Source organism: Clinocottus analis, unplaced genomic scaffold (genome assembly GCF_023055335.1).
Source record: "Clinocottus analis isolate CAN_PGR_092001 unplaced genomic scaffold, fCliAna1.0.p SCAF_5, whole genome shotgun sequence".
Taxonomy (NCBI): Eukaryota; Metazoa; Chordata; class Actinopteri; order Perciformes; family Cottidae; genus Clinocottus; species Clinocottus analis.
In genome coordinates, this window is record NW_027176207.1 from 15,779,198 (window position 1) to 15,792,821 (window position 13,624).

A 13,624-nucleotide genomic window follows, 5' to 3' on the forward strand; every position below is an offset into this window, starting at 1 on the left:
CTGTGGGTCTGAATAACAACATTCTGGACTCGGTCATCTATGAAAGGCAGAAAACAACCCAACAGTTACATTGACCTTGTTGCGTATGCCTCATTTATTCCACGTTCCTCTCTTGTCTGGAGGGGAGAGCAATCATTGCTCTTGCCTACTTGGATGTGGCGTACCAGTAGCAGGCTTGTGGAGCTGTGTCTGCCCTTAGACAGCAAGTTGCCTGAGAACACAGTAATTAAATCACACAGACACGGCTCATTCTTAAAAGCTCCACACATGCCTGGCTGCAGTTTTATGTAGAGCCCTTTGGAGCAAGTGAAGTCTTATTACAAGTGTTGAGTTAAGCTTTTAAGACAATCGCGAGTCGGTTAAGTTTTGAGTCTCACGACTTGTCCCCGGGTTGACTTGAGGCTTGCGTGTAAATAACTTGGCTCGTCGACTCCAAGTTGAGTCTTTTTTTAAAAAGCAAGTTTCAAGTCATCTCACTGGTAAATGTAGGTCTCCTGTTTGTGATAGCAAGTATTTCCAAAAGTAAAGTCCTTTCGATGCAGAGATCTAATAATTAGATATCAATAGGTTTTACATGTTTTTTATTTGATGTTTTCTTAATTTTTCCTATTTTTGTACAAGGTCAACCTTATTGTACTTACTCCCTTAAATCTCAACCCAAGAAAGTCAAGCAAGCAAGTAAGCAAGCAGGAAGTAAGCAGTCAAGTCCAAAACAAAATAAGTTCTAGCTTAAGTCTGACTAGAGTCCATGTTTTAAGTCTACAGCTTGATGTTAAAGTGTTATGTAATGGTCTTAGCTACTAATATCCTTCCGAATAGCCAAAAGGTGAATAAACCAGAGGAATTCATGTGTGGTGATTCCAGTGACTAAAAAAGTGAGCGCTGAGAAGAGCTTTGCTGGATGCAAAGTATGGTACAAAGACCCCGTCTGTGTTCCCATGTCGATCTGTCTCTTCTCTCCACTCCCTCACTCTCCTCAAGAAACTTGGTTGATCCCCGTGGTCACTGCTGGCTATAAGATTTGCCATAAAGTCTACCCTGCCTCAGCCATGGCGGCTCCAAGACAGCCGTACTCCTTCCCTCCCTCCTTCCAGCCCAAACAAGCCCTTTTTTTTTTTCTCGTCTGAAACCCACGAGCTGCCCTGCATACAGAGTGGGCAGTGTTGAGTCAGTGCTTCTCTCCTGACCCCTGAGAGCTTTGGAAAACAGTCAAGAAAGCTTTCTGTTTGAGGCAAGAAGAGGAAGAAAGAGACTGAGAGAGAGCGAGGAGGGGAAGTACTGTAGGCAACTTTCAAATCGCTTTAGTTTTCGTGAGCTGTCCAGACAGTGTGTCCTTTCGGCTGCAAACACTTGCCAACACCTTAAAGATTTGGATTGTCATCTCTCATTCTTAATCTAGTAAATCTCCTTTTTAATAGTCTCCCTCACGTAGTGCCATACCGTTCTCTTGCACAAATGTCATGAGAAATGAGGCTGGTCATGTCTTGTAGGCCATCTTGTCAAGAACGGCGTCCTGAGGTAACTTCTGTTGTGATTTGGCGCTAAATCGTAATAATAAAGAGTAAGAAATAAAATCTTCTCCCGCCATGCTCGTGGCTCTGTGGAGGCTGTAATGCTCCAGGTACACATTGAAAAGTGGATAAACGTTGAGCTCCAATGTTTTTGGTCCTTAGTGTGAATGTTAATGTGTAAATATTGGCCAGGTGTTGGTTCTTTCGTAATTTATATCAAATATGTTCAACACGTTGTGAGCAGTCCATCCAATAATTGTCGACATTTCCCTCTGAACCAAAAATTTGGACCCGCTGATGGGACGAGATAAAAAGGCGACATAAGTCAGTAGAATTCAATCTCTGGTGACTATGAGTGTTTGTGAAAAATCCACTCAATTACAGTTCAGTTATATACTGTGAAAATAAGTTTCCTAATCATAAGAGCGAAGAACAGGAACTGAAGAGTTGGGGTCTTGTTGGTTGTGGTTCTTGTATAATCTGTGTAAGATCTGGTGACTTTTGAAGAAGTCGCCACACATTCAACCACGCGGTCTCTACCTCTCTACAGATTCTGTCTTATTTCTTTATTTTCCCTTCATGTATCTTTTTTTTCTTCTTCACGTTTTGTCTCAAGTGTTAATTCACATGAGACACATGGGCATAAATAGCATCTATGAGACACTGTGATGACCCCAAACAGTCTCTATGTGCCTGTATGTTTTCATGGGTCAAGAAAGCACAATCAGCAGCAGCGATCTCTGAGATACATTCATGTTTCAGCAAGTCTGCTTTACACATTCACTAAACAAATCCCATAACCCTTTGATGGAGGTGATACAGTAACTTCTCAAAACGCGTCCTTTTTTTTGTGCTCAGGATCTTGTTACGAGCTTGACTTCCTGTCTGGTTTATATGTTTGCATTAGAGCCGTCTCAGTGAATTTATCGGGTAACTTCAGCATCTAAAACAAGGAGAAAATAGATGCTGGCTCTCAAATGCCCTGAGAGTCGTTAAGTTTTCGCCCTGTTTTAAGAGGCCTATTTGTAGCCATTTCTTGTTATTGTTATGGCGACCCAGCTTGTCTGAGCCTGTGGTTATTTGGGCCTGGAGATAAATGCAGGGGAATAGCATTTAAGCTGTCATGGACACATAATTTGCTTTCCCAAAATCATTTATTCATGACTTGAAAAGGCCAGCCATTCACCTGGCTCTTTACCCACCTCATTGTGCTGTCACTGTTATTGATGACACGACTGTATTGTGTCTGCATGCTAATTTAATAACTTTGTGTTGTAGCTGCCACCGCGTCCTCATTGTCCCTCGGTGGATTCTGAACTTCAGCATTATCCAAAATCAAAAAATTGTATCTTTTAATATTGTGTGTATGCGTATAACGAACACATACGTGCTAATTCTGAAGAATAATCATTTGAATGTGATATATTAATGTTGCTGTATAACACTGATAGCAACAGTGATATCAGATTATTAGGTTTCTTTTTTAAAGTCCTAAATGTGTTTGTTCTACTTTGTTACAGGGAAGATCCTGTTCAGGAGGAGCCATATCCGAGATGTGGCTATGAAAAGGCTGAGGCCCATCAACGAGTACTGCAGGGTGAGCTTATTGACCGCGTGACCTGGAAATCTCTTACGGTCATATGTGAGGTAGTTCATGAAAACTACACTCACCACTGACATTCACATCTTCAGCACAAAGTACTAAAATCAAAGTAGAGAGCACAGTGGCCTCGGCAAAACAAGTATCCCACCCACGTTGTGTCAACTTAGTCCTGTACAGGGAAAATGGAAAATACTCCTTTCATGCGCTCTGTGTGTATACGAGCAGGCCAGCCACAGTTTCTTTCAGCACATTCAACAGTACACGGAGCGACCCATCTGATTTCAGTAGAGCTTATTCTTGGGTGAATACGTGGCTTCAAATTGCAGACACAAAAGTCACAAGTCACAAACTCGTAGCTCAGATTTTCCAATCCAAATACCTGCTCATATTGATTAAAGTGAGGCGCATAGCCACACCACAGGATTTGCATCACAACTAGCTTCATGGAATGCCATTGTTCCAAGAACAGGTGTATGCATAATGCCACTGTCCTTGCTTTGAAAATGGTGGCGTGTGCCATGCTAAACTCCCTGGAGCGAGCCTTTGTGACAGCAGGCATCCACCCTGCTGAGGTGTGGAAAAAGCTCCCCAGATGCTCTGGACCAGATTCTGACCATCCCTGCTAAAGAGACAAATTAAAGAAGAACTTCTCCTCTGGTGTACGTGCAAGAAGCTATTTCTGTGCAACGAAATGCAAATAAAATGTCTTTCTACTTCTCAAATGTACAGTATAGCCCCATGATCAATCAGGCTGCTATTTGTACATGTACCTGTATGCAATTAAGTTGCTCTCAGTGGCAGAAGAAAGGCATTATAAGTACGAAGGTGTGTCATAATTCACTAGTGGTGTTTGTCTTCACATTTAAAATGCTGCAGCTCTTTCCAACCAGTTAAAATGGAGACTATGTAAAACCTGCATTATCCAGCCCATTACGCGGCGTTTTACCGAAGAGATTAATCACTTAGTCTCAAGAGGGAAAAAAATGCAACTGAACATTCTCCGGCTCCACTGTAGCAGAACTGCAACCATGAAAGTGCCAATAGTAAACAACTAATTGCACCAATTTGACAGAAAGTCAACCACAGCAACCTAAACGAATACGCTGTGATTGACGTTCAGCTCCCGAGCAACCAGGCAAAGTTGCTCGTATTCAAAAATACCTGTGAGAATGGGCTGTTGTGTCTCATGGTGGTGGTGACTATCATCAGAGAGGCTGGCTGAAGGCAAGCAGCTTACTGGTGCTGAGCTTGCACCATTAAGAACACCCACAGCCTAAAACTTTGTTTCTTCAGCAAACTTACCTTAGGGCCTCTAGACCAGACACACATCCGAGAGAGGACATTTGAAGATATTTTTACAAGTTAGTTCTGACTTAGTCCTTACTCGTACCCTATTGTCAACTGTCGTGTGTAACCATCACTGTACAAATAAACTTCTGACATGGTGCAGAGTTGTCACTTTGGAATAAAAACAATTCGGAAGGTTCAGAGTGAAGACAACAACTGTATGTGTAATCAACAATTTTGAGGGCTGGAGGGGCTGTACAGCTCTACACAAAGTGTCGTCTGGGGTTAGAGGAATGTACAGCTGGTGTAGGCAACATCTTTAAACAATTATGTGAAAAATAGAGTTTGGGGGAGGAATGGCTATTTTCTTTGTTTCTATGGGTGTGGATGTTAATGGGAGAAGTGAAGAAAACTTTAAAGCAGTGGTGTGGCTGTAGTCAGATGTTTTTCTGGAAATGTCTGCAAAGTTCAAAAGATTTCATTTCCATGTAAAGTCAAATATTCTTTGCTTGACATCCAAGTTTTGTCAAAATGGTTAAGTTTTTAGGGCCTAGTGATGTTGATACAAATGCAAAATGCTGTAACAAATCTGAACGTTATTATACGCACATTAAATTTTCATCCACCCCCATATGCACCACGGTTGACGAGGTGAAACTTCATGTTTTTCTTGGGGAAGAGCTGAGTCAGCCCTTCTGTTGTACAGCTGAGGCTTTAACCTGAGTCATATGGAATTTCCCTGGTTGTAAAGTCTTATGTTTTTATTCAAGTCAGGAAACGTAGTCGAAGAGAAGAAAGAAGGAAAGGAAAAAATGAGCTGGAGTCAGGGATTGTGCGCACAAACAAAGCGCAAGACTGCTGAGCTCGGATGACTGGAAAGGTCACAAAGTTTGATGAACTGCATCAAAAAGTGTTTAAGTCATAAAGCAATTTCCACTCATTTCAACTTTTTTTTTTTATTTTTTTTAAGAAACTGCTCCAAACTGTATAATTTGTTTCACATGCAGTCCTTTTCATTTCTTAAATCATAAACCCCCTTTGTTGGTGATGTAAATCGAGATTTATGTCTCTACATGTGAAAAGTCAATGTGCACAAATACAGTCACAATGTACTGTACCATATCAGAGTGCAAAAGTAGAACCCTCATTTCCATTACCTATTTTTCCTTGGAGAAAACACACACACACACACACACACACACACACACAGACACACACAATTACCTTAATGCTGCCTGCTGTAAAGAACACCCATAAAGTCCATTTGCTGTAATGTAACCCGAGCCTCCCTCCCGTCTCCTCCCTGGGGAGAATTGTAATGAGTGGACGACCACAGGCTAACACGAGGAGGGGAATAAATCCAAGGAGAGGATCGCCGGTTCAGGATGCACTTTGACCTTCGGCACAGTGCAGCGTTGCGTGCTGCGCGACTCTTAAATCAGCTACTTGGCTTCAGAGTCTCAATATACAACATATGGACGAAGCTACTGTGAGGGAGATGTAGCAATATTGGTACGTACCATAAATCAACTAAGATGTGAGCACACTCCCTATGACTTCGTGGCTAATGGAGAACACTAGTTATACATGGTCCGTGGCTTTGGGTGTGTGGTCGTGAGTATGACGAGGCAAATGTGGCACGTGGGGCAAGGGCACCTTGGTTGCTTCTTTGGCTTCCATTTCATATCCGTCAGCCCCGACGCTATATCAGTGCGTGTCTGAGAGAACGAGAGCTAGACAAAGACTGCTCTCTTAAAGGACAGAGCTGAAACACTCAGGAGTATTAAAATCAGAGGTGCAGGCCAGAAGAGGAAGCTTGATGGATAGCATTGAGCTGTGCCTGCCAGCAAAACAGAGAAGGTGTGGCCTAGCTTCCTGCTGGAAGAGAGAGAGAGAGAGAGAGTCACCATGGGGTTGTTGGCGGCACTTATTCTGTCTTCTTCTGGTTTAAGGCATCAAGCTGTGGAGGTGATTATCTGTTTCACTGCTGCCCTTTAGTGGTTTGGTTGAAAGGGTCGGAGAAGCAGATAAAACACAGACTCGGGAGAGAACAAAAGAAGAAATGGCCGGAAACAGAGATGCTGCGATACCATGACTAGACGTGCGTGCAAGAGAGAGACAGAGAGAGAGAGAGAGAGAGAGAGAGATCTCGCCAATAAAGAGAACACCGAATGTGGCTGTTTGTCTTTCATTTCCAGCCTTGCTGCCAGGGCTCATCTGTCTTGCTGCTCCTCGTGATCCTCCACAGAGGCATACATGTAAGATGAGGGAGGAAGGCGCTTAAGACGGATCAATGAACTGAGAACCGGAGAAGTCCAAGCTTGTGCGATTGGAAAAACAGTTTTACTTCAACTGCATGCAGCTAGACAATGGCGACTTTTTTTTTTTGTCAAATGCATGCATCTTACCTTATTTGATCACACAACAAACACGACATATTTGAAGTACACAGCGATTTGCTTGGCAGCGCGGGTCGGCCTGCATATCGCTCTCTGCGGCTGCGTTGAGCATTACACAGTTTATATATTTGTTCATCTTAGCGCCCGCAAAAGCAACACAATCCATTTGTCGATTTGCCCCCTGTGTGTTGTTATTGCTTGCTCTGTGACTTTATTGAGGCCAGACACCCAATGAACACTTTATAGACACAACCTCCGGTCATGGATGTGATAACCTAAGTTTCCCGCTATCTTTTGTCCCTGCAGGCCCTCATTCAGCTGCCAGTCTACATCTCCCAGTGCGAGGAAGTCCGAGTGTTCTTTGAGACCAGACCTGAGGACATCAACCCACCCAAAGAGTAAGTACACACACGCATAGACACAGGCTCACAGACAATGGGAAACACCCATCATTGTTCCACTGACTGATGTCATGTCATGTCACGTCCTGCCAACATTACCCCCAGCCTGCCGGTAATGAGCATTCATTACACCCTCTAATGGATATGATTTCATACTGTTGCACGTCTTCCCGATGGGCTATTCAAGCAGAAACACACTTAATGGGTCCCGTTTGAAGTGCTGAGTTAGCATGTAAGCATGTCCCTGCAGCTCAGTTCAGCTCCCAGCCTCCAGACGAGCTGAGGCTGCACAGTTGAAGGCTGAAGACATGTAAACCTGCTCCGTCGACTCCTGTAAATCTCACTCAACACATTAGCGTCATATCCAGCGCTGACAGTTACTATGTGGCAAAACGAAGACACCAGCGAGCAATAAATGCCCGGGTCCTACACACGCACGCACACACACACACACACACACACAAACAGTCGCGCGGTGACACGCACATAACTTCACATGCGAGCCACCGTTATAGATGTGTTGTTAGTAAGGTAACCAGCACCTTCAGGGCAGTGGAGGTGACGGGTGGCTGGTTTCATTAACAGCATAATGTTGGGCTCACATTTTAACACAGGAGGGAGTTTTTTGTTTTGTTTTACACCAACATGTGTCAGCCGAGTCATTAGCCATTCGTCCGTCATCACGTACCGATGTGCGTTGAGTTGAGGCGAAGTTGCCTCTGTCGGCAGGAAATTGAGTCGATACATCCTGTGATAAATGGCGGGAGCGCATGTAGGGCGAGCAGCAAGGGAGCATGTGAAGAGAATGGGGTTTTCAATTTGTTCGAGGCGGTTGCAAAATCTGTGTCATGGAAGTGAGAGACGAACAATCTGTTTCACAAGCGTAATACTAGAATACTATAATACCATACTGCAATGATAATGTGTACGTAACATTACTGTGCACCAATACTCTGTTACTACAGGAGAATTGAAAGTACCACTTGAAAGCATGTTGTACTACTACTACTGCTATGAGCAAATAGTTTTTTAAAGTATTTTTTGAGGTGCTGTCGCATCAATTATCCACTTAATCTTGCATTGTGAAACAACAGTAAACAAATACTACATTCAAAAGTCTAGCCACTTCAATAGGACCGCTGCCATTTTCAAATTAACACTTTTTTTTATGAGAAGGCATCGATAACCTCCATACCCAAAAAAACACACACTCACTCTTTAGTTTTTGTGCTGACTTTCAGCAACCACAGTCGTGGAGGTGTGAGTGGTCCCCCACAGTCACCTTGACATTTAGTTAAATTGCAAAATGTAAATTTATTTATGGATTCATTATTAATGCTGCAGCTCCTGGTGCATTTGACAGAAATGCCACTGTGTAGAGTTTTTTTCTTTTTCTTTTTAAGTGTCACAACTTTCAAAATGTATTGTTTTTTGTGGTGAGTTTTTTTTGTCTGTATAAAAGGGAAACAATCCCTGTGGAAATTGATACCGTACGTGTTTATCTCAGCTCTTCGTTCGCTGTGCACCGAGCTGGCGTCTTAGTCGTCTGCTTTTTATTTTTTTATTTGACCTTTTATTTAACCAGGTAAAATCTGTTGGGAACCAATTCTCATATGACAATGACGACCTGGCCAAGAGGCAGCAGCACAGTCCACAAGAGCCACAAACAGCACAGATACAAGACATTGAGACAAACACATGAACATAATAATAAAATAAAAATAAAAAAGAGGCTGACAACAACAACATAGATAATTTATTTAAAAGCAGTGCAATATTCTCATTCATATTCTTGATAATTAGCTAACGTCTATCAGGAGTGGACTTACACTGAGTGAGCAGCTGGGGGTTCTCGCTCAAGGACAATTAACAGGACTCGTTGCTGTTATGGGGATTGAATATGAGACGGGGGTTCTTGCACCCGCCTGCCATATTGTCATCTGTAATGTGGATGGATGTCATGTCACTTTGGAAGGGTGTGGTCTGTTGCAGTCAGGCGGTCTCAGATCTCTGTATTGACGTGTGAGGATGACATCATATGTGAGATGTTTCTCTGATCCCAACATGTTTACTAGTGTGAAAAACTACAACCCTGTAACTTCCTTTTTTTCTTATTTACATTGTTTTACTTTATGGATTGTGCTACTATTACTTCAGTAAAGTATTTGACTTATTCCTCCACCGCTGGTCTTATAAAACAGTGCAAAGACAATGTTATGTGCACATCCGGTCAGTATGCACCGCCAAGAAGAACTCTCTAGCTATGTGCTGGTTGTCTGATTTAAATCAGAGGAGGTTGTGAAGGACACTTGCCTCCTTTGTAAGCATGTGTTGGGAGAGGTAGGAAAGAGGGGGAGCATTTGCTCGAGGCGTATGAATATAGGAAAGACCTTGGTTTGTCTTTATTGAAATTGGATTACTGCTTTCTGCCAGTGCGGCCTGTTGTTTGGCTGACTGACAGCATGGCTGGTGTATAGACACAGCAGCCACTGTGAGAGAAGATTTATCATGGCCTATAAATCTACTGCACTGAGAGGAGCATCTTAGACTTTCTCCCGGAGAGCGGCTAACCAAGAGGAGAGGAAAAGGAAAGAGGACTGGAAGAGGAGTACTTCAATGTAAAGAGGAGAGGGGAGGAGAACCGGATTAGATGTGTGAGAAGGGGAAAGAGTCTGTTGAAGAGAGGAAATGTTGTAACAAGGATGGTGCAAGGAGAGGGAAAGTAGAAGAGATCATAGGGGAAAAAAATGTAATTAGCCGGCGGATGGAAAAAATGCAGAGGAGAGCATAATATAATACAAGGACAGAAGGAGATGAGGCAAGGAGGAGTAAGAGAAGAAGGAAGACGTTCTTTATTTGTTCTCCCATCACGTGGAGCATATGAAGCAACCCGTTTGTCTGTAGTGTTCCCATGAAAGTTGAAATTTTAGTGTATTTTTTTATAACCAGCCTCAGAGTAATGTATGAGTGTGAGATTTGATTTGATACTCTAAACAAGTTACAATAAAATAATCCTATTAGGCCCAGGATCCAGATCAGTGACCCTGGTTTCACCTCTGTTCCGAACCAGATCATTGGTACTGATGTTGTTGGTCCGACCAGGGATTTCTTTTTATAGTACATTAATGGGCACGCTTATGGGTATAGATTTATTGAGACCTAAGCCTCTGCAATTAACAGCTCTGCCGATCGAACAATGCTTTTTGTGGCTCAGAGCATTCATGTTGATGCAGGGAAAAGGAACAGGCCGGACAAGGAAGATGAAGGAGGGAGTTAAGTAGACCTGTAAGATGTGAGATGGAAAAGGGAAGGTGATGGAAGGCCACTAAGTAACATTAGTAGAGTAATATTTAGATAACAAAGAGTAAGCATTGGCCATCATTGACTTTTGGTACATTGTATCCGCTCCTTGACTGCGGCTGTGGAGTGATGGCTTATTTATCTGGCTAGTGTCCAAACCAGACACAGCAGATTATTGAATTTAACACCAGACTCAAGTTCAGAGATCAGCTATAGAGGCGTGGCATTCACATGGGCCTGCACGGGAGAGAGAGAGAGGCAGAGAGACAGATCCTTTTTGCATGTGTCTGTGGCATATTTATAGCTCTAACTGGGAACAATAATGTTGTAAATCATAGTTAAATCTTTGCTGGAGTAGTACGTGTAGGTGTTGTTCCGTGGCACCAAAACACGAATCAAACAATTTAAAATCGGATCAAATTAAATCCATTTAAACTTCATAACTGAAAGCATGAGCAACAGATATGTTACTAACAGTAGTATAATAAAGTAAAGGGAATAATACAACAGCCAAACGGTTTGGAACACAAGGATAAATATTTCATTTCTTTACACAAGACCATCCCTACAAAGTATGAAACACTGTAAAGTAATAGGAGAGATTCTATGAAAGTTGTAAGACGTCTCATAATGATATTCATTGTATGTCAGGAATATCTCTTTAGCTCTACAAACTCATTAGATGTTTCCTGGTGTAACGTGATGATTTTCTCTCTTCAACAGAGAACCCATTGGAAAGAAGAAAGCAGGTAAGACGCTGCTTCATTTGTGTATTTGAAATGAAAATGTGTTTGGCTGTTGTGTGTTATTTTGTCTTTGAAAAGAAAAGGGTAGATGTGAAATGGAATCGGGTACTTTGTAGTTTCACTGAGTCTATGAGACTCAAATTTCCATGACCTCTTTCCATTACAAATACAAGCTTCCTACAAGTCATCTGTAGTAATGAATATGACATTGTCTCCATCTAGTGGTCACCGAGTTTTGCACAGGTAAAAAAAAATAAAAATCAATTGATTCCACCAGTCCAAATGTTCTTGTATAATATCAAAGACACATTCTGTCTCTACTTGCATGACTTGAAGGTTTTCCCGGACAATTATAGGAACCATGTTTGCCATCGTTTCACTGTTCCTTTTTATATTCCCTCTCTCTTTTTACTCTCTCCATTCATCGAATATTCTTAAGTTGTTTTCCTTTTCATTAGGGGTTGTGGAGCGAGCGACTACTTTCCTAAAGCGAGGTAGTGAACCTGTGGTCGTGCTTTGTGTGTGTTACCCAGTGGGTTGCTATAGACCTGATCCTCCCCCTGGTCCTCACCTGGCCTGGGCAGGTGGGATGGCTCTGAGGACTTGGGGCTTGCATTGATTCAGTAAAGGGACCACATTATATTGGCGATGATCTTCATCATCTTCCTGATTGGCTCATTTCTTGGTTGTATTTAAGTATGTTTAGTTGGGACGCAGAAGAAAAGACCATTTTAGATGTGTGCCTGCATGAGATGGATTTGAAGTAATGCAGTTCAGCTTCAGGCAAAGTCAGGAGATCGAGGTCATGTAAATACTTCTTCAGTTCAGAGCCCTAGAGGTAAAAGCATTGCCACTAGTTGAGTTAGATGCAAATAGTTTAAACTCAAAAACCTTTTGTGTGTTAGGAAATTCCTATTATTATTATTATTATTATTATTATTATAGAATGATTTAAAATTTAACCTGAGTCGCCACAAAACCAGCCAAGCTAAACCAGCCAAGCTAAACCAGCCAAGCTAAACCAGCCTAGCTAAACCAGCCTAGCTAAACTAGCCCAGCTAAACTAGTCTAGCTAAACTAGTCTAGCTAAACTAGCCCAGCTAAACTAATCCAGCTAAACTAACCTAGCTAAACTAGCCCAGCTACACTAGCCCAGCTACACTAGCCCAGCTACACTAGCCTAGCTAAACTTGCATAGCGATTTGTTGTTGGCATGAATTGTACATCATATCTGGGATGTATTTTTCCATCCAATTTTGTTAATTTAAATGCCCAAAGTATTTAGCTTAAGTTCTTTGCTTAAGATTAAACTCAACCTGATAATAGTGTTGATTCCAGTTCTAAAGATATGTTGTGGTATTTAGAGTTGTTTTATGAACCATACACTTAGAATATGACATCTCTACTTTTCTGATTGGAACCGCTTTCTGTCTGCGTCTGTTTGTAAAGTACACAGAGCAAGAGAAATGAGCCACAGTGATACATGTGTGTTACTGGTTGCATTGTGAGCCCTCACATAGATGTTAACACTTAACATGGATTCCTCAGTGCTAACATTGGTGGCGGGTTCTAGCCGTGCTGGTTTGTTTCTGTGTGGAAGTCACAGCCGTGATGATGATTGACGTAACCCTCGCCACTAAATCCATACCTTTCCACTCCCATTCTCTAAATCTCCTATTATTCCTCTCTCACTTTCCCTCACGCCCACTCTGCAATCACATGCGCTCCCTCCTCTTTCATGTCAGGGTGAATCTCCATACTCTAGATACGCCTCTCACTTCAACATTTTATTCAGAAGATTTAGGTAATTAAGGGCATTTTGGCTGTATTGTAAAGGTCATGATTAAATTGGCTTTTCACTAAAGTTCCTTTTTAAATGAGTATAAAATGTGACATTTAAAAGGTCGTATTTGCTTCAGTGAGATCCAAACCATTTTAAAGCTCAATATCTCAAAGCAGATGCAATGTTAGGATTCCATGTTCATGGGCATTAATGTAACAATCTCATTTACACAAGTTACCAAAAATCCTCACTGAGAAGCTGGTGAAAATGAGTAGAGGCTTTTTACATTATTGAGATTTCATCTTCAGCCTGCCTAACAATGGCGCAGATAGGACAAAAGAGCTAAATGAGCTTGTGTTCTGATTCGTTCCCCATCGTAGGAGATTCCACCTCAGCAGACCCTCTCCTCCTCGACCAGTATGTGGCAGTGACCGACTACGAGAAGCAAGAGAGCTCCGAGGTCAGCCTACATGTGGGTCAGGTGGTGGAGGTCATTGAGAAAAATGAATCTGGTAAGTTGGATACAGCATGTACTCTTTCATTTGTTTCATTTGTAAATTGACTGGCGTTCAATTTATTTCATCATCGAGTTTT

General features: G+C 42.1%; 1 protein-coding gene across 4 annotated transcripts in view; it reads left to right on the plus strand.

The window, feature by feature from the left end:
* The window catches only part of sh3pxd2b (SH3 and PX domains 2B), a 37,092-nt gene that overhangs the window by 14,975 nt on the left and 8,493 nt on the right, over positions 1–13,624 (plus strand). For 2 of the 4 annotated variants that reach the window (XM_068599978.1, XM_068599980.1), the window contains exons 4-8: positions 3,032–3,108; positions 7,107–7,198; positions 11,225–11,250; positions 11,706–11,741; positions 13,411–13,542. In XM_068599978.1, coding sequence (XP_068456079.1) covers positions 3,032–3,108; positions 7,107–7,198; positions 11,225–11,250; positions 11,706–11,741; positions 13,411–13,542 — 363 coding nt within the window. The remainder of the gene's footprint in view (positions 1–3,031; positions 3,109–7,106; positions 7,199–11,224; positions 11,251–11,705; positions 11,742–13,410; positions 13,543–13,624) is intronic. The other 2 variants (XM_068599979.1, XM_068599981.1) reach the window with 1 other exon arrangement.